Source organism: Bombyx mandarina, chromosome 17 (genome assembly GCF_030267445.1).
Source record: "Bombyx mandarina strain Sakado chromosome 17, ASM3026744v2".
NCBI classification, from domain to species: domain Eukaryota; kingdom Metazoa; phylum Arthropoda; class Insecta; order Lepidoptera; family Bombycidae; genus Bombyx; species Bombyx mandarina.
The window spans coordinates 638427-660603 of NC_143223.1; the positions used below are offsets into that span (position 1 = coordinate 638427).

The 22177-nt window shown below is 37.1% G+C and overlaps 1 protein-coding gene across 1 annotated transcript in view; it reads right to left on the reverse strand.

Moving 5' to 3' along the window:
• Positions 1 to 22177, reverse strand: part of LOC114244610 (uncharacterized) — a 73743-nt gene that overhangs the window by 4300 nt on the left and 47266 nt on the right. Inside the window, exons 5-6 of the mRNA XM_028176488.2 lie at positions 3264 to 3374; positions 643 to 806 (exon numbers count right to left, since the gene is read on the reverse strand). Of these exons, the coding sequence (XP_028032289.2) occupies positions 643 to 806; positions 3264 to 3374 (275 nt within the window). The remainder of the gene's footprint in view (positions 1 to 642; positions 807 to 3263; positions 3375 to 22177) is intronic.

Genomic DNA, 22177 nt, shown 5'->3' on the forward strand with positions numbered 1-22177 from the left:
GCACGAAAAACAACGTGGACGGAAGTTAATTCCAAAGCCAGATGGTATGTGGCAGAAAAAATCTCTAGAAGCGCACTATGTATAAATACTGCTCCGATGGCGCGTGGAGTCATGGAGAAAACGAGATGACAGAATCATATCAAAACAATTCCTCATCAGGCTTGGGCATCCGTGTAAAAACGGCAGGTATGTATCAATAATCCGAATTTCAAATGTTAATTCTTTATCTCTTGAAGGATTTCCGATGATTGCAAACACTGTTCGATTTCGCATTTATTTATTTACAATTTAGAAAGTTTCGAATCCTTTCTACTGGTATGGTTCTATTCGAGGTATAAAGAAAATAAAACTGAAGTTTTCGCAACAACCCACGGTCATTCGATAACGTGCGAACTTATGGTGGTACACTTCATTCACGGTTGTTTATATAAGAGTTAGTGTATTGCGCAAACGAACGCTCTGAGATCGTGGTCAATGAATGATAAAAAAAAGTTATTTTTTGTACGTTATTACAAAGTTAAGCCGTACACTGTGTGCATTACTAATAAAAATCTTACGTTACGGACGTTTTTTCCCGGTTAGGGTACCCCTCCGCATCGTCCCATAAGGAACTTCGTTCCAAAAATAGTTGTTATTAGTTACCTGTCGAGTCCTGTATAAGTACGCTTGAGGTCGGCATCGGTGACGTCACGGTCGGCGCGTCGCTTGCGGTGTATCCTCTCGAGCGAGCGTCGCAGCTGGGAGTCGCGCTGTCGCTCGCGGCGCCGTCGCTCCCCGGAGCGAGGCGAGCGGCGGCGTCGGACGCGCTGTGTACCGCACACGTCAGTAAAAGTATACCGATTATGGATTTTTGCGGGAAATAAGTATATACAGGGCCGGATTTAAACTCAATACCGCTCCTGGGCACCGGAAAAAAATCCGCCCCAATACCTACTGGAATTTTACTTAAACTTATAATTTATATATTTTATTTTTCAAAATTAAAATAATTAATTTATTGCAGAAACGTTATATGTTATATAATGCAAAAACATAAATAAATATTTGTTTTTTTCTAACAATTATAAATTTTGCACTAAGAGTGACTCATAATTATATTATATAAAAAAAATACTTGAATTTCTTTAATTCCAGAAAATAGAAAAATCGATTATTATTTTAAATGTCCAAGGAAATAAATTCATTAAATCATTTAGAATATAAATTTTTACCAAAAGTACCATAATTATAATTCACAAATAATGGATGAATTGAATTTGTTGACTTATCAATTAAACAAAAAAAATATTAATTAATAGAATTAATTAATTATATTGAGCAATCTTGACAAGAATAAAAAAAAAAAAAATTCACTTTCAAAAATTTGCCGCCCTGGGCACTTGCCCCGACTGCCCCTAGTGCATTAGCTCAGCGACCTAGACGAAGCACGTATCAGTGTATCTTACATGTAAACATTTTTTTTTTTTATTGCTTAGATGGGTGGACGAGCTCACAGCCCACCTGGTGTTAAGTGGTTACTGGAGCCCATGGACATCTACAACGTAAATTCGCCACCCACCTAGAGATATAAGTTCTAAGATCTCAGTATAGTTACAACGGTTGCCCCACCCTTCAGACCGAAACGCATTACTGCTTCACGGCAGAAATAGGCAGGGCGGTGGTACCTACCCGTGCGGACTCACTATCGTTGTCAAATCAAAATCTGCTATGTGCGCTTTTTGAGATTTTTACTTTTTGATCTTTTCGTATAGTTCACAGTCCTATCTACTGTATAAAAAAACTGTTAAGTGTCTATAGCTTTAATATTTATATACCTAGTCAGGTCATAAGTATTGTCACACAGTAAAAACTTTTCTTTTAGAATGCTGGCCACAAAAAAGTTTATTGAATTCGAATTTCGAATTGTTCATGAAAATAAAAATGTATACTTTTAGAATTTTACTCATTTTTAAATATGGAGTGGACGCTTAAAGAAGACCGTGTTGCAGTTATTGCGTTGCATCGTTGCGGTTACGCGCCAATTCAAATTTTTAACATACTGAAAATTTTGAATATAACCAAAAGATTCGTTTATCGTACCATCAAACGATACAATGAAGACTCTAGTGTAGATGACAGGTAAGAAGTCGTTGCCCTCGGTCTGTTAGGACTCCAGCAGTGATAAAAGCTGTGAAGGCGCGAATTCAAAGAAATCCCAAACGTAAGCAGAAACTGTTGGCCCTTCAGATGGGGTTAAGCAGAACCACGGTGAAAAGGGTGTTAAATGAAGACTTAGGGCTTCGGGCATATCGAAGAAAAACAGGACATCGTTTGAATGCTCGTCTAATGGACCTGAGACTGAAAAGATGCCGCGCTTTGTTGAAGCGGTACGCGGGAAAAAAATATCGGGAAATTCTTTTTTCGGATGAAAAAAATTTTACCGTAGAAGAGAGCTACAACAAACAAAATGATAAGGTGTACGCACACAGTAGTGAAGAAGCGAGCAACCGTATTCCGCGTGTCCAACGAGGTCATTTTCCATCCTCGCTCATGGTATGGTTGGGAGTTTCTTATTGGGGCTTAACAGAGGTCCATTTTTGTGAGAAAGGTGTAAAAACGAATGCAGTTGTGTATCAAAATACAGTCCTGACGAATCTTGTGGAACCTGTTTCTCATACCATGTTCAATAACAGGCACTGGGTATTCCAACAAGATTCGGCGCCAGCTCATAGAGGGAAGAGCACACAAGACTGGCTGGCGGCGTGTGAAATCGACTTCATCTGGCACGAAGACTGGCCCTCCTCCAGTCCAGATTTGAATCCGTTAGATTACATGATATGGCAACACTTGGAGGAAAAGGTGTGCTCAAAGCCTCATACCAATTTGGAGTCACTCAAGACATCCTTGATTAAGGCAGCCACCGATATTGACATGGACCTCATTCGTGCTGCGATAGACGACTGGCCGCGCAGATTGAAGGAGGAGGAAGGAATCACGGAGGTCATTTTGAATAAACTTTAGTGTCATAAGAATCTATGTTTTGTTAAGTTCATTTTGGTATATGAATGGTTACATAATGAATAAACTTATTTCAATTATTTTACATTAAACATGTGACAGAATTTATGACCTGACTAGGTATAGCTTTCATTTGATATAGTTCATAAAAATTCAGCTTCATATAAAATTTTATACGAAAATTTTTTTACTCGTTAATTCAAAATATAGTTTTTGCACATAGTAGATTTTGGTTTGATAGCGACGATATATGGAACTGTACTTACAGTGTCGTGGACGGGATAATAGACCGGTCCGTGGTGAGGGTACGGCGCTGGTGGCAGAGGGAGGGTGGCGTAACGTTGCGGCACCATCACACATGCAGGCACTCGACCCAGCTGTCGAGAAAACATTTATTCTTAACTGGTGTGAAAGAAGCTGAACTCGGCAGCGTGGGTATCGGCTTGGCTCTGTCCCCGGCATTGCTGAAGTCCATGGGCGACGGTAACCACTCACCGTCAGGTGGGCCGTATGCTCGTTTGCATACAAGGGCAATAAAAAAAAGCTTCGTAAAAATTATTATTCGAAATTAATTTTCAATTTATATTTTTAAGCTATACGCAATGTAACACACATAAAATTCAACTGAAGTCAATGGCCTCGCGTATGTTATTATGAGTTAACTAGCCGTACTCGCCCGCTTCGCTGGGCATTTAAAATTAACATTATTATTTATTGTCATTATTATTAGGGAGTCCAACACTCATATAATAAATATTAGCCTATCCATTAAGTACATGTATTTTCTACATGGATACCAAGTTACAATTCAATAGGATGCATTGTTCAGTAGTTCGGAACATCCGTAAAAACCACTGTAGATTTATATATTAGTATAGATACACTACCGACATACGTACATATATACGTCTGTCACGGATTCTTTCAAATTTAAAACGTCCGATTAACATAAAAAAATGCATAGGCATAATATCCTAATCAGTATCAACAGGTTAATAAAAGTATAAAATTATTTATTAGTAGTAGTAGGGTGCCTTGTGTGCCCGCACGGGTAGAGACCAACGCCCTGCCTATTTCTGCCGTCGGTTAGAGGGGTGGGGCAGCCGTTGCACTACAAAATTAAAACTCATGTCTCAAGATAGGTGGTGACATTGATGATGACCTCTGGTAGCCACTTAACACCAGATAGGCCGTGAGCTGATCGACCTTGAAAAAAATTGCTATTCAAGCATGTTTTTTTGGAACACAGACTACATTTCAGATTTTTCAAAGTTTAGCACTGATTTCTCTAGATGACAGAGCGAGTTATTGTACTCGGCAGTAAAATTACAAGTTGCAGCTAAAACAATGCTAAATATCTAGTAGAATTGAACAAAGCCCAAGTCACGTAGTCGGTTTAAAACATAAACAATAGTTTGTAGGTCGCGGTACACTTGTATAATGACACACTGAGTCAAATGTATTATTTATCTCACGCCCAAACTTCTCTAAGGTCACGGCGTGCTTAGAACAGATCCTATTGTTTTGGATCTTCTCTCCGTTCTGGTTTAGTGAAAATAAATACGGAATAGTAAAATATACATAATATTGAACCAGTAATGCTGACGGAGGTCTGTCGGTGTGTCAACTAGCCGACTACGCGATTTATCACAACTAAGGTCGACGGCATGTCGTGTTGTCGTGTATCTGCTAAGTAGATGTGTTGATTTCTGGTATAAATTAGAACTGTTTTATAAATAATAGTTTAACCTTGAGTTGAATGGAAATTGAATTTTTTTTTGTGCGCTTTTTTTAAATTTAAACCCATTCCATCCCTGAAAAAACAGATCTGATCTGTTAACGTTATAATTTTTTTTTATTTCACTCGTCAAGACTTAACCTTACAAAGAATGTTACTTTATATTTTTCAAATAATAGTGAAAATGTACACAATGACTACGACAATTTCAATATTACTTTAATTTGAAATACATAGTATGTATAATCATTCTTATGCTGATAAGGTATGTAAGTATCAAGCTTGTAGGGGATAAAGTGGAGCAAGTGAACTATTTGACTATTTATCATTAAGTACTGGTGGTAGGACCTCTTGTGAGTCCGCGCGGGTAGGTACCACCACCCTGTCTATTTCTGCCGTGAAGTAGTAATGCGTTTCACTTTGAAGGGTGGGGCAGCCGTTCTAACTATACTTTGAGACCATAGAACTTATATCTCAAGATGGGTGGCGCATTTACGTTGTGGATGTCTATGAGCTCCAGTAACCACTTAACATCAGGTGGGCTGTGAGCTCGTCCACCCATCTAAGCAATAAAAAAAGTAGCTTGATCTCTTTTGGTAAGTCCAAACAAAAACAAATGAACATACAGGTAAAATGATAACCACTCTGTTAAAATAGCTGTCAACTGAAACTAGATTTAAATCAAAGAATGCGGACATAAGTCTAGTTTAGACTGTACCTAAGTGTTTGAAGTACATGTGATTTGAATACAAAAGTAAACAAACTAACTCACCTTGGTGCACTTGCGTATGCTATACATATTGCAATATATAGGTTGCAATATATAGGTTGTTTGAAATAGTGTAAGGCACGTTTTGAATTTGAGGAATTGTTGCAATGTTTATTAAAGTATACCAATTGACGGGGTCATTCCAAAACTTTAGACTACTGTTAAATTCGCTTAGTTTTATCTTTTTAGGTTTTCTCGAATTGTAAAACTTACAGTTCACTGTGTATCTATCGTAGTCTCGGAAGATAAAAGTATTTGAAACGTCAAAAATAATGCAATTATGATCAATGGGAGGTTAAACAGTAAAATATGTTTTATAACTATGTCCAATTCACTTGTTTCACTCAAAACACCCTCCTTTGAAAGAGTTCCGTGTATTTTCATCCAAATCTTTTTTATTTATTTGCTATTACATAGATGGGTGGTCGAGCTCACAGCCCACCTGGCGCTAAGTGGTTGCCGGAGCCCATAGACGTCTACAGCGTAAATGCGCCATCTACCTTGGAAGTTCTAAGGTCTCAGTATAGTTACAACGGCTGCCCCACCCTTCAAACCGAAACGCATTACTTCTTCACTGCAGAAATAGGCAGGGTGATGTTACCTAACCGTGAGACTCACAAGAGATCCTACCACCAGTAAAAACAAATATGTTAACATATAATATATCACTTTTAAAGTACGCGGCTTAAACTAGCAAAATCAGCTGATGCCTTTGCAGCTTTGCATATCTCGACAAAATTAATTATTCGATGTAATCAACCGGCTCGGAACAAATTGTTTTAATAAGCATACGATTCGTTTTGAAACAAGTTTACGATCGGACTAATACTAAAACAGTGCTGGTATAATGCTATTAAACCGTTCATAGCAATTTGAAATAACGAGAGTAGTCGATTAGTTCTCTTTAAGTTTTGTCTTGTTCATTGGCGGTCAAGAATTTATGTTTATATTTACTGGAGTTTTTACATAGTTAAGAAGATCGGTTCTTGTCGATGTGTTGCATTCAGATTTTCCCGTAAAAAATCTGTTGATGAAAATTCAATCCAGACGATTCGAGAACTTGATAGTTGTTGAAATAATCCCGAAAGAAGCTTTAGCGCCCTATCTTCAGCTTCTACGGGCACTAGAAAGTGTTATGGTTCGACATGTTAAAATAACTTCGCTTGCTTAATTAGCCCGCCTAGCCCCTAGAGGAGGTCACGACCCTCAGCACTGAAGATTATCGACGCAAGGAGGGAGCCCTTTAACATCAAGATGTCTGTAAGTTCGTCCGCCGATATAAACATCCTTCTGGTCTTAAGTGTTTACCATTGCTCATGACCATGGCACTTCCAGTTGATTTATTAATTTATATTTTTTAATAGAGTCATATTAATGCCAGTTGATAAATAATTATTAATATATCTTGCAAATCAGCAGTCGTTTTTTTGTGGAAACCATTCCAATACTACTTTCACTAAACAGAAGACAGGTTCGGTACAAAATCAACACGCTTGTCGGTCGGTATTTTTATTTTGATGTCTTCAGAGACAACCACGGGCAACCAGTATTTGTTTGTGGTAGTTAGTGGCTTCGAAACTCCTCTGTGATAATTGTCGTTATGCGCTCAAATATTCTCTTTTACTACTAGATTAAGTTCTTCACAAAAACAACACAGATTAATTTAAAAAAAAACTTAGTGGAGTGCTGCTACCGCGGCTAGTCTTGGGCAGAGCGGCCTTTTTATTAGAAGACAGAACGGTTCGTGTATTAATTAGCAAAGGATTTCCTTTTTATTAGTTCAAATAGGCCGTCATCATCAATTCAGCTGATGCAAGATTATCAAAGTCCTTAAGTACTACGATGCTAGACCCACATAAAGTTATGAGAGCTAGGGAATTGGGTTTGAGAAAGGGTTATGAGAGGGAATACTACTCATATTTTGACATACATAAAAAAATTTAGATAATATTTAGATAACATTACTAAAATATCAGTTATTAGAAATTTACCAAATAGATTTTCTATATGCTAACGCTCTGAAATGTCTTTCATTCATTGGAAGACGCATATTCCATATTACTATGCTACTGCTGCGGACTGATTTGACTTATTGTAATGTAATGTAATGTAATGAAGGCTCAGGTTTTTCGAAGTAGTTTAACTGTATACTCTTCTACCTCATCGTATCGTCTTTAAGTCAATGTGAAATGCATTCGACGTAAGCTTTTTCGCTAACTTTATGCTCATTTAAATGCGGAAGTTCGAAAGTCATTACGTAACAGTACACAATGATCAAACCCACTGAGCTTGTGTATGAATTTTGTGTATTATGTAATTTGTTATGTGATTTCGATTCGAGATAGCATCATTGACTTTCTCGTGCATAAAATGTAAACAATTGGTTTTAGCTAGTTCCGATATTGAACTGGGAATTATTGCGGACGCTCATACATGCAAAAATGATTTTATCTTATCATCATTTGTCAAGGGACTGACTGAAGTCGTCGTGGCCTAAAGGATAAGACGTCGAGTGCATTCGTATCTAGCGATGCAGCGGTGTTCGAATCCCGCAGGCGGGTACCAATTTTTCTAATGAAATACGTACTTAACAAATATTCACGATTGACTTCCACGGTGAAGGAATAACATTGTGTAATAAAAATCAAACCCGCCAAATTATAATTTGCATAATTACTAGTGGTAGGACCTCTTATGAGTCCGCACGGGTAGGTAGACAGAGAACGTTGCTGTCCATTTTCTGGTGAATGCTTTTACCTCCATTTGTGGCACCCACAGAAAGAGATAGGGTGATTCTATTCTAGGACACTGCACAGCTAAAAGATACTAAAAAATCTGTTTATTTGTCTTATTATTGCTATCCAAATCCATTGATTTTATTAATTAAAGATCTAATCCTAAAAAAAGTTTCCGCTCCCGGTTTTTTTTATTGCCCTTGTAGGCGGACAAGCATACGGCCCACCTGATGAGTGGTTACTGTCGCCCATGGACTTCAGCAATGCCAGAGACAGAGCCAAACCGCTGCCTTCCGTGTGGAGTACAGCCGCATGCCTGATAAGGCGTGCATATGGCAGCGAACCAATTAGACTACAGTGGGTTGTTAGAAATTTGTGCAATTAGGTTTTACTTTAGGTATCTCGTTTAAAAGACCTTCCATAGATCTGAGGGAAGACTAAACTTAATTGAATTATACGAGCAGTATTTTTCGACCCTTGCACTTAATACCGAAGTCCAAAGTACAGTATCTAGTAGAGGCATAGTGCATCAGGCGATCAGCACTTCAAGCTAGACACAACCTTCACCAAGGAAAAGACCGACTGAGGAGGATGTGATGTATTTTTTATGCACTACAACTTGACTCAGATCGAGGACGGCTTACATTTTTTCGCACACTTTCCTTGAAGGTCACTTTCGGAAACTTGTTTCGAATTTGGTATAGATTTGGAAAGCGCAGAACTAGATTTTAGGAATTTATTAAAGTTAAATCGGCAGACGGGTAAGCTCGAGTTTCTCTGCGTTTTAGTTAAGCACTGAACCTAGGTGTAGCGTGATCTATAACCTGCATCGCGTTCAATACAAAATCAATAGGTAAATCTGATTTATTAATACGCTTTTATTAGCTTCAGACGTATGTATGTTTGTAACGCAATCTTTGAACATGATTTTGACCCCCTACAAAACGTCGGATTAACTCGAAATTTGGTATACTTATTAAGGACTGATGACAATTCAATATTAAAAAAATAAAAAATAATAGTATCAGAGAAAACTACTGATATCATATAATGCATGGTATCAGTAGTTATAAATATTTTATGAACAGATATGAGTAGAAGGGTTATTTTGATAATATCCTGAAAAGCACCCCACGCTTTTTTTACAATAAAATCATTTTTTCTTAGACTATTTTTAATTCAAATTTATTAAAATTCATTTTCTGTTTTTTAGTTGGATTTTCTATAAAAGCGTATTTTGTTAGTTTTTTTAAACTACTATTTATTTTCTCGTAAGTTTTAAGAAACATCATCTGACCGACGCTACTTGCTGTTGACAGGAGATCGGTGAGAGATCTTAATATTATAATTGATTTGCAATAGACAGTGTGCTCAAACGGGACTACAGTCTAGTTGTGTTCAGTGCTTACCGGAGTCCGTGGACATCACAACGACAACAGCACTCCTTGCCTTAAGACACGTAGTCGCAGTCTCAATTGTATTGTACACAAGCTGCCCGACCTTGAAGTCGGAACAGAAGACGGTTTCCCGACAAAAATAGGAAAGATGGCAATAAGCTTAAGCTCGTCAATAGTTCCTAAACAATATCAGCTGACAAATAGACGAGGAAATTGTGCTTACCTGTTTTGCCTTTCTTTATTTTATAATTTTATTTTTTGCTAAGATGCGTGGACAGCACACAGCCCACCTGGTGTTAAGTGGTTAATGGAGCCCATAGACATCTTTAACGTAAATATGCCACCCACCTTGAGATATGATTTTTAGGGTCTCGTATAGTTACAACGGCTGCCCCACCCTTCAAACCGAAACGCATTACTGCTTCACGGCAGAAATAGGCAGGGTGGTGGCACCTACGCGCGCGGACTCACAAGAGGTCCTATCACCAGTAATTACGCAAATTATAATTTTGCGGGTTTGATTTTTATTACACGATGTTATTCCTTCACCTCGGCAGTCAATCGTGAACATTTGTTGAGTACGTATTTCATTAGAAAAATTGGTACCCGCCTGGGATTCGACACCGGTGCATCGCTCAATGCGAATGCACCGGACATCTCATCCTTAAGGCCACGACGAGTTCACTTTACTTATATCTTTACTTATTTAAGTTATATACGGGGTATTATTACATCTAGTAGGTCTTATAGTGAATTCGCAGTTTTGGTATCATCATCCACAATAATCTTTACCGCGAAAACTGTAGACTGCAACTTCGTATTTCAAAATTAGTGGCAGCGTTAAGCAGTGGACTCGTCTAACCGTTTAACAAATACAAGATAGTCATATTAGATTCGTTATCTTTTTTTTTATGATTGAGAGATTACTGGTGGCCCGGAGACCTTTCCAGCTTCACCAGGACAGGTGGGCGTTTCGTTATCTCATTCGGTCGCAGCGAATGAATGAATCTTATGAATGTTGCAATGATTTGCGTTAGGTGAGTATCGGTCTAGAATGTGTGCAGGTGAAAGGAAAGGCCCTTTAGCTGTAGACTTGATTGGACACGTACTGTACACTTGCGCACAAAACTACAATGATCTGTTTATAAGACAACCTACTACGCGTCAGATATATGTTCGAGGTGTACCTTTTAATGATGTATCTTACCGAATAAAATTAATAATATTAACTAATATAGTTTAAGGCCACAGTTGGCCTTCGATCACATATTAAACGTTACTTTTCATCGTTTGAAGTAATTGCTTAGATGGGTGCACGAGCTCACAGCCCACCTGGTGTTAAGTGGTTAATGAAGCCCATAGACATCTACAACATAAATGCGCCACCCACCTTGAGATATAAGTTCTAAGATCTCAGTATAGTTACAACGGCTATCGCACCGTTCAAACCGAAACGCATTACTGCTTCACGGTAGAAATAGGCAGGGTTGGTACCTAACCGCGCGAACCCACAAGAGGTCCTACCACCAGTAAGTAGTACCAGTAGTGTTCGTCGTATTTTAAGAAATAAGATATGCTACATTCGTTATTTCAGACATTGATTATTACATTACTATCTTATTACATTACTATCTTATTACATTACTATCTTACTTAATTACTATGCGGTGGTTCAGGTATTGAAAAGCCCTATGGAACGTACTGCCTAAACAGAGGGATAGATGCCATTTAAATGCGTCTGAGACGTTCACGTAATGTCTCCAATTACTCTACTGCGTTCTGTGTAGCGACTATGGGTCCTGACAACCGCTTAAAAGCAGACGAACTGTTAGCTTCATCACCCAAGTAAAATCAATACAAAAACTTTGATTTTCTGATAAACCCTAAAAACTTTTCGGCGCAACTGTACTGACTGCAATCGTGCGCACGACGCGACGGCCGCGACGTTTCTAGTAGTTTCCACGCGATAGTACCGAGCGACGGATATTTTGTAACACTGCCAATGTCCCGAACCAGCGGACACTGTCGAATAATATTTAACAAAAATATTCGATTTATCAAAAATATTTCATGTTATTGAAAAATATTCGATTTATCAACGAAATATTTATGAGTTGTAGTTGAAAACATAATATTTATTTATTCTTTATTTGTACACACAGTTAATATAATACAGTAATTGATATAAGATATAAAAAAATGGCAAGCTTAACTCAACAATTGAGTTATCTACCAGCTAACCGTTCTTAAAGAAGGAAAGCTTTATATGAGTGGGTAGATGAGTATAATCCAATTAATTTAATTATTGATACTATAGAAAATAACAATAAAAATAATAAAAATAAACACTAATACATAATATATCAAACTCTATATATACACAATTACACACATAAATAACATATACATATACATACACGTACATATATAATGAAATACATAAAATAAATACATATAAGTAATACTAAATTGATAGCTAGTGCTCCTTTAATGCCTTCCTGAATATGTATGTTATATATGTATTATATTTATATATTTCATCAGTTTGACATGTATGTACAGTATGATGCTTTAAATACTAACTCTGTATTCAATGATCATGCCAAATAGGAAAAGAACTTCAATAACATAAAATAAAGGAACGTAATAAAGGTATTTGTTAGTCGAAAACAATTTTGTACATAAGCATATTACTTGCGACTTAGCCAGTATAAGTATGAATATACCATTATTAGCTCTCCGTTTGTGGTCGCATGAACTTCTCAGAGTTAAGCAACAGTAATTAACCTCACAAATTCTCGTATAGGGTTGTGATTTTTATCTAAATGTCTAACAATATTTTAATTTTTATTACAGTGTCTCCTGATTAGACCGTTAAAATAATACTCTAATCAAAAAGTAAAATATTATATAGATAATGAAATAAAATCCGAAAACAATCGGTAAGAAATGACCTATAATAAATAATCTTTTTATCTTTGACAATCTTCCTCCAATATTAAAATTGTGATTTGGATTTGCCTAAGAGTTTTGTTACGCCAAAAATCCAATGGTCACACGCATCATCTATTCTTATTTGTAAGGTTAAATTGGCTGCTATTTCTTGAGTATGTCCAAATAATTTATTTATATCTATTTCTCGTAAACATTTAACAAGTTTATTATAGTTTGTGTGGTCTAACAATTGCTTTACGCATTTTCCAAGCCTCCATTTTATTGAAATACGCCCGTGCAATATGCCATAGAGATAACTTAATAAGTTTTTTTTCTTTAGAAGATTGTGTATAAATGTATTTTATATGTGTGTATATAATATACGAGACATTATATTTAGATCCCGAAAATGTAACGAAGAAATATCTTACGGCTCATATATTCCACTCCACTCCAATTTCAATCTTAACTGACTTAAGCCTGACAAGTTTCGATGTAGTTGCAGAAGTATTATGAATAAATATTTTTATAAAGTTTTTAACAAAATTACATCTGTTTAATATTCTTACAGAAAATCGTCACGCTAGATTGTAATAACGCATATTTTTAACATATCAATTTTAATTAAAATTCGTCGATTTCAATATTAAATTTGTATAGTAACATAAAAACTACAAATGGTTTTCTATGTTTGGTTGGTTGATTCTAATGGTTTTCTAGTTGTTATTATTTATTTTACTCTCAGGCGAACCCTAAACCTTTACAAGATCCGTCGTTTCAAACCTGCCATAGCATTACAACACACAACAAACTATTCAGAAATGCGGCCAAAATTATTATACGTCAAGGAGTGTGTTAGTGTGTGTGTGGGTAATTATTTATAAACCTAATGTTAAAACATATTTACCAGTTCACTTGCAGAACCCACAAGTCGACAATACATAATGCTTTAACGTTAATTCTTCGATGATTTTACAGTACGATTTATCAAATAAAATTAATCTTAAAAGTTCATAAGAATTTGTATTTATGCAAACATAGATCCAATTATATGCCTGTATAATGAGATTTAAAGTAATAAAGTAATTTAAATTCTACGATTTTTAAAAACATTTTATGAAATTCAAAGTTCGTGAAAACTTTAGTTAAATTGAAGAAGTACACGGAAGACACCCCGGTCGTATCTTCAACAGCGAATCAAGCGTTAGCAGTTATCCTGTGGTAGATTCAACGAAACACTGCTCTTGCTAGGGCTAGTGTTGACAATGTTTCTCAGATTGAGGCCTTGGGCTCACCTACCCGTCCGCGAGAAGCTGAAATAGCCTCTTAGGCTACCAAGCAGCTAATAGGTAGGAAAAAAACAAAAATATAGTTGATTTTTCTCAACTCAACACTTAAAACTGATTCCAGTAGACCATGTTTGGCTGAGTATCTCTTATTGAAAATAATTGTTTAAAACAATGAGTTTTAAATGAAATTTCCAAATATGATCCATTGGAAGCGATTATTAGCTGTATGTACATTAAGTTTTTAATTTCCGTTCGGAACGCAATTGCACACTTACTTAACGTGCCATTCTACGATGCAACAATAATAAAAAATATTGAGTTCATATGGAACTACATTTCTCAAGCAATCAAGTAAGTGCAATGCAACTTTGATAATTAAATACGCTAAGCCTTTAGACAACGTTGTAAATTAATATTGTTTACTTTTAAAAATACAGATATTTCTAGATATTTTTCTGTTTCGACATTCACTCTCATATATAATTAAAAGTAAAGATGTACTAATTGTGTAAGAAATTGTTGTTTACACAATTAGTAGCTTGTATTATTTATTAGCTGTTGTCAGCGGCTACCTTAAGTTCTTCGTGATTGATATCGCCGTTCTTTTCCTATCGCGTAGACATGTAAACGAGCTCACGACCCACTTGATTTTATTGGAGCCCCTAGTCATTACGCGACTACCACCACACATCACACCTCCCACAGAGACTGGTACTGGTGGTGGTGGTACTGGTTGTTACTGGTGGTAGGACCTCTTGTGAGTCCGCACGGGTAGGTACCACCACCCTGCCTATTTCTGCCGTGAAGCAGTAATGCGTTTCGGTTTGAAGGGTGCGGCAGCCGTTGTAACTATACTGAGAGACCTTAGAACTGGGTGGGTGGCGCATTTACGTTGTAGATGTCTATGTGCTCCAGTAACCACTTAACACCAGGTGGGCTGTGAGCTCATCCAACCATCTAAGCAATAAAAAAAAGACTACCAAATTCATACTCAACGTCAAAATCTGATTTTTGATCGTATTCTCTATTTCTTTAGAATATCGAGACTTAGAAGATAATCATCAGGTTTAAGTTCACTTCTAGTGAACTGTGAGATGATATGTTTCGTCAGCGCGCACAGTAGCGTTGTCGGGCTTCGCGCGTTTACTCCGCAGGTTGCAATAGCATGCGTTCACTTTCAACTTTGCACAAGGAAAAATATACACTTTCCTTTAATTTAAGCTCGCTTTTGTTAGCTATCTATCTGTATAACATAATCTTTTAACGTAATTTTCATCAACTTCAAGACTTCCAATTAAACTGCAAATTTTGCAAACATATCAATTGATCGATGGCAATTGTTTCATCACGTTGGCCTAATATACTGACGTAGGCCGTCGGGATGAAAAAGAACTTGTACATCTTTAGTCAAACAGAGAGAGAAAGATATCGCCGAATTCTTAACGGCAGCGCTGAGCGGTTACGGAACCTTAGCATCGTACCGTGAACACCAATGTCCCGGTAAAGATTGTCATTGTCTGTGCCATTAACAGTGTAAAACAACTGTGAATATATCGCTCCACATCCAATATGTGCTTTATGTGGTATTTCGACAACATCTCCAGTTATTATTTGGCTTATTTGTTTGTGCACTTTAGTACTACAGTCCAACATACTTGTTTCACCAATGCATACCATTGGTACCTATAATTGTGTTAGCATTTAGTGTGTGCTTAGGTTGGTATCCAATAAATCTCGTGTTATTGAATCATTTAACATTCGAAACTCAATAGTTCTCCATATGTGTGAGGAATCTGTAGTGTTCGACAGTATGTGAGCGATCGGGAAACTCTCACTGCGTCGAAACTGAAAGCATCCGGTTGGCATGGCACGCGCGACCTGTTGGAAACCACCGGGCAGGGCTGGCAATCCGGACTAAAATGTATTGGTATATTTTTTTTAGTTTGATATGCTTGGAAAGGTTAAAACTATATGGTGAGAGCCTTTTGATTGAATTTCAGTTAAGACGCAAATTAATCGGGATTTAAAATAATTATTATCTAATTTTTAACATTTAAATCTGCTTCATGATCCTTCAAAGTTTCGGTTGAGTTGCGTCAGACGTGGTCACAGATGTCTTCTTCTTTTTTCATCCCCAATCTTGTGTTTTGGTAACGCGTCGTTCCTCAAGTGTTTTGCCAACCGATTTGGCGGATTATTCTTTTCTGATTTTTGTATTATTAACGCGATTTTAAAATTCAGAAATACCAGGGTAGTTTTGCTCTCTGCATGCATGCTTTCCCAGGATGGAATGTTTGATGAGCGACCATATTCTGTACATCTAGATTCTAGACGGTGACCCCTTTGATCGAAAGCTTCATACTTTAGATTCAATGAATATGATTTTTTCAATTGCAGACGAAAAGTCATAGATTTGACATGTTATGAATATTAGTAAAATATTTGAAGTTGGTTAGATCATTATTGTCGATGGATATGCAAGCACCAAACCTAAAGACCTTAGGAATTGCGATTGAGTTTGTAGCTGAAAGATGTGAGTACTGATATTTTCTGTAAATTTTCGCTCTTTACTAAAACAAATCATGATACGAAAATGTCGAAAATGTAAATAGAAAAAAATAACGTCACATTTATACTGTTGTATGTACACTTGTGTAATTCTCAGAATTACAAAAGTTTAATTTAACATCTCCACAGCCCTACACGGTCGGGAACTTGATTTGACGAATGCATTTTTTTGTGCAACTAGAAAGCTTCGTAATAAGCTTTTACGGAAGCTTGTTAAACGTTCTCGGTAATATTTTCTAAAACTAAACAGTTTCTTATAATTTTTTAACTAAGGCATTTCTATATTCTGCTAATTTATTGTCATCGGCATGTCTCAACTGACTGTCAAGATTATAATCCATCAGATATGTGGGTCGCTTTTGAGTATCACTTTGAGATCTTAGCTTATTAATGCATGTAGTGCGGATGGAGCAGAAGTGACCCGGAGGCCCAAGCTCCGCTGGTCTAACGCCGTAAAGCTTCAATTGCCGGACTGGTAAGGTGTCCTGTCACCTTTGCCGCGCCAGGACGAGTGACGCGAGCAGCGCTTACTGTCGGAGGCCAAGATCGATAATGGGGCCATAGAGCCAGCGCAGTAGCGGTAGTAGTGTCTCATAATCAAACTTTCATTTTGTAATTGATGAAACGCTATCTACAGAATAAACGTTTTTAGGACACAGGGATTCGGTAAGTTAAAAAGGATCTAACTGATAAAAAGTAAGTATTGTACTTTTTGACGAAGCATGTGGCTGATAACTCTATTTCTGTAATCTGACGAAGCATGTTGCGGATAATAACATGTACTTTTAGGTTAGGAATATTGTGTTCTTTTTTTTATAATAAATTAAAACCTTCGATTGAATTTGTTTGTATAAAAGTAGTTGTAGTTATTATTATAACCATCACTGATAAATTGACTGATTAAATCGCGTAAAGATTAATTTACGAGCGTCGAAGGGCGACTGGCGCGATTTATAAATATAACAGTGACAACATTAAATCGTAGTCAACTGTGACCATCAGAACTTGTTTCATTTGTCGAGACGTCGCAGATCAAAAACTAATGGAACGATCACTAGATAAAGATTAGAAATAAAATTCCGCGATCAAACGATACGTACGAAAGCCTCAGCCTCGAAAATAAGTTACACTTTATTAAGATTGTATTTTATACTTCTATAATCACAAATTTCGCCAAGACTACACTATAAAAAATATTAACAAAGACAAACAATATTTAATCTATTCTCAATTTGACAACAGACGTCAAGAACAAAAGTTTGACAATAAATAGTAGGTATGCATGCATGTGTGCGTCAAATACATGGTATGTAGTGTGTGTAATGTTTTCTTTATTGATTTAATGTATCTTTTATGCATTCTTTAAAAAAAAAATAGCATTGTGCACTTCTTTTTCTCTGTGTGGAAAATTTCATACTCCTTAGTCCGCGCAATTTTCGTAAAAAGAGATACAAAGTTTTTGCTTCACGTATTAATATACGTAATATATAGATTGAACAAGAAACTGTTGCCGCCACAATTATAACATAATTTGTATGTCCGCGTAATGACAGAACCTTTGCGAATGGGGACAGAGATGCGATCACATCACGCCTTCGGAACATTGTAAAACGCTATTGTTTTAAAATCATGTTTGTTCAAATAAAATAAAACATTATGATTATTTTCTTCCGTGTTTCACTATAATTGTGATTACGCTGAGTAAATTTGCAATCATAAGATGGGAGATTGTATTCTATGTATTGTTAAAGTCATTAAAATTGAAAAGCCTAATTGTTGCAACTGAGTTCACAAAAGCGACAAAGTGCTTTACCTCTGTCATAATATCAACGCTTAACTAATACCCCTTGAGAGAGGAAACGCGTCAATATTTAATTTGCAAAGATCTGTATCTACATACAGGATGTTGCAAAATCCAATCACTAAAATAGCTTTTATTTGGACGGTGGAAGGTCGACCAATGGCTATCGATAGCTAGATTTACCAGTAAGTTATGTATGGCGTATTCCGAGCTCCCACGGGCCTGTACCGTCAAACTGCCTATTAAAAAACTCCATGCCTATTAGGGTGTCGCCGTAAAGCAGTCTAGAGCTTACGTTTGAATATTTCATCTAAAACATCAGATATATTATAAACTAGCTGACCCGGTAGACATCGTAGTGCCTCAATCGATAAATAAAACACCTAAACTTTTGTATAAAAAAAACTTAAAAAAAAAAGGAATGCCTCCGACAGGGGACACATCAAAGGAAAAACTAAATTGTTTGTTTTATATAATATAATTCCGAGCATTTTCATATTTATTCACCTTTGAAATCTTTTATGAACTTCCACGTATAATTCAAGACCAAAATTAGCCAAATCGGTACAGCCGTTCTCCAGTTTTAGCGAGACTAATGAACAGCAATTCATTTTTATATATATAGAAAATCAATCGAGAAACACTTAGTCTGAATGTTTCTGTTCTCACCAAATTTTTACCGCGATGTTACATGTTGTGGTCGAAGAGAAGAGAATAAAAAATAATAATAATAGAATAAGAAGAAGAGCTTTTATACAATAAAATTCGACTTAATGTGTTTATGAGTATATTGACAATTTAAAACTCTAAACAATTCTGTGCTTGTATGAAACACATAAACTTTTATGCAACAATAAACAATTAAACATGTTTTTGGTTTCACATCAACAGTAGATAATGACAAAGACATATGATTGAGGTAAAGGTCTCTTCACACCATTCGTTGTTATGAGCCGCGCCAATCAATTGAAGGCAAAAACAGTTGTGGATTCTAGTGACAATGGTTTATTGGAAAACGATAAAGCTAATCGAGGATTATGATTTTAGAAACAATCACTGTTTGTTTTTAATTTAAATGGCTACTGGGAAGTTTCGACCAATGTAACTTATCGATAATCAGTATTAAGCAAAACAGCATTGAATTAAATCCAATGGATTATTCTAATTCAAGTCACAAACAAGCAAGCGCTTGACGTTTTGATGAAACGCTTCAAAGTGCTCCTTGAGATTTTTGAAAAAGACAGACGTCACAATGTAAGATGAATAAAACATGTTATGCAGAATTATTCAGTTGCTCGGACTGTCCGATCGTATTGTGATGCGTGGTCACCCTGGCAGCGAACTTTCTCGATATGGGGTCAATGCTCTTTTCGATGATTATTTACTACAAAATCTTCTACAATGATAACACTCTGTGTTTTACTCAAACGATAATGTGTTTGTGACCTGGGTCTCCCTGAGCAACTTGGCCTGTTGCTACCTCATTATCGTCCGTCAGTACCGGTTGTATTCTTATCTTATTTTTTTGTCGAATTCTCCTAATAGCAAAAGCATATTTAGTGCTATTGGTTTGGCATTTTGTGAGCTCGCAAAAGTTGGAGCTCCTGTTCTGCTATATCTGCTGCGAAGGGTTCACACGAGGTGGGTCATACGTACTCTTTGAAATAGGCCAAATTTTTACAGATTTCTCTAGTTCTGTTGTCACGTGGTTTGGGACTGCTTGATTTTAACAAAAAAAAATGTTTAATTCGGAACGTCTTAGCCTTGGACCGTGGCACCAAACTGGCTTTATAAGATTTATAGTATCGTAGAATATAATAATGTGGTATAATTATAACATTTTCGTAACATAGTGCTAAAGTGCTATTTGTCTACATTTCGATTAAACGCTTGCCGTCATATAATACTTTTTTACGTCTAGTTTAATTTATACTCAGAAAAGAATGAACACTAAATATATATGGAATACCAACAAGTATAATAAGAAGAATACGATATTTTAAATTTAATTATAATTATGGGAATTTTATCGTGACCTTTATATATCCGGTTTTAACTGTTTTAGTTTCCAACGAATATTTATCCGGAAATAAGACTTTTTTTTAATTTTTTTTTATTGCTTAGACGGGTAGACGAGCTCACAGCCCACTTGGTGACAGACATTTACAACGTAAATGGCCACCCACCTAGAGATATAAGTTCTATAGTATTCATGTATAGTCACAACGGCTGCCTCACCCTTCAAACCGAAACGCATTACTGCTTCATGGCAGAAATAGGCAGAGTGGTGGTACCTACCCGCGCGGACTCACAAGAGGTCCTACCACCAGTAATTACGCAAATTATAATTTTGCGGGTTTGAGTTTTATTACACGATGTTGTTCCTTCACCGTGGAAGTCAATCGTGAACATTTGTTGAGTACGTATTTCATTAGAAAAATTGGTACCCGCCTGAGATTCGAACGCTGGTGCATCGCTCAACACGAATGCACCGGACATCTTATCCTTTAGGCCACGACGACTTCACTTCATAAGTACTCACATTTCCAGGTTAACTAGAATCGTAATTTAAATCAGTTGTTGCCGACAATAACACTGTCAATTGTGAGGCAGACGGTTGTATTGAAATATGATTTCTCATCAAGAACCATTATCAAAGGATTTTGTTTGTAGCAACGCTTTGTTACGAACGCAGCCTCAGGCGGTTGAGGCGTTTAGGTGTCAGCCGCTGTAATAGGCTGTTTCCACGTGGATAGCCACGGGCGTGGTGAAAGTGGTAATTGCTGGGGTTCTCACTGCACTCGGACATGCCGTGAGTTATCTGAGGGCTGCCTAATAAGATTCGTTTCATGAAAAAATAAAAGAAAAGGTTTCTTATTGTCTACGCGAGAATCTGGCCCAGCTGATGGTGAGCCGTGACCAACGCTCATCGACATTAGCAATGCTGTGAGCTTAAGAAGCTGTTTATCGCACAGCAGTCTTTTCAGACCAAGTTTGTAGAAGGATATGTCATAACGATACCGATGTGAAAACACCGATTTCGCGATCTGTAAACATAATTATAACGTGTTCTACTCTGTAATCTCTTGTGTACTATATAGTATATAACGGCCGTCTGGTGGTAAGTGACATGGTCACTACACAAGGGGGTCGTGGGTTCGAATCCCGCCAAGGGAAGATATTTGTATGATAAATATAAATGTCTTTTCTAGGGTAATGGATGTGTATTAAATATTAAATATATGTATGTGTATAATAAAAATCTTACATTTATCATCCGTTATCTGGTACCTGTAACACAAGTTCTTTACGAACTTAGCACGGGACCAGTTAACGTGGACTGATTGTTAGTAAATATTTATTTATTTAAAAAAAATATTGTTTTTTTTTTTTTTTTTATGATTGAAGGATTACTGGTGGCCCGGAGGCCTTTCCAGTTTCACCAGGACAGGTGGGCGAGCAAAGGCTCAGCCAGGAGGGGTGGGATTTGCTAACAGCTACCCGAGCGCCTCCGAAGGAGACCTAACAGCTCAAGAGCAGCTGCTTCGCGAATGAATCTACTACCGGATCGGAATCGCGACCCGCTGAGAAGATCCGGCGAGAAACTCAGCGAGCTGATTCATGGGTTAGGTTGCACGGCGAACTCTTTGTCGAGTTCGACGAGTACGGTTACCGAGGTCCCTAAGCCTGCTCCTAGAGCTGAAGGCGTCTAGTGCAAAGGTTATTGGATCTGAGGGATCCGTAAGGACGTGTCTAGGGCGTCGACGGTGACTGGCTCCTGCATGATCAGGATTCGGGGAGTAGTCAGCGGCGGCTACGATAAGGCGATTATCATGACGCATAGCCTTATCGAAGTACCGTTCCGACGCTGACTTCATGTATTTCTGGATAGATTCGAGGCCCAGGTCGTCGTGTAGGTCAACGTTCCTCACGAACCACGGAGCTCCGA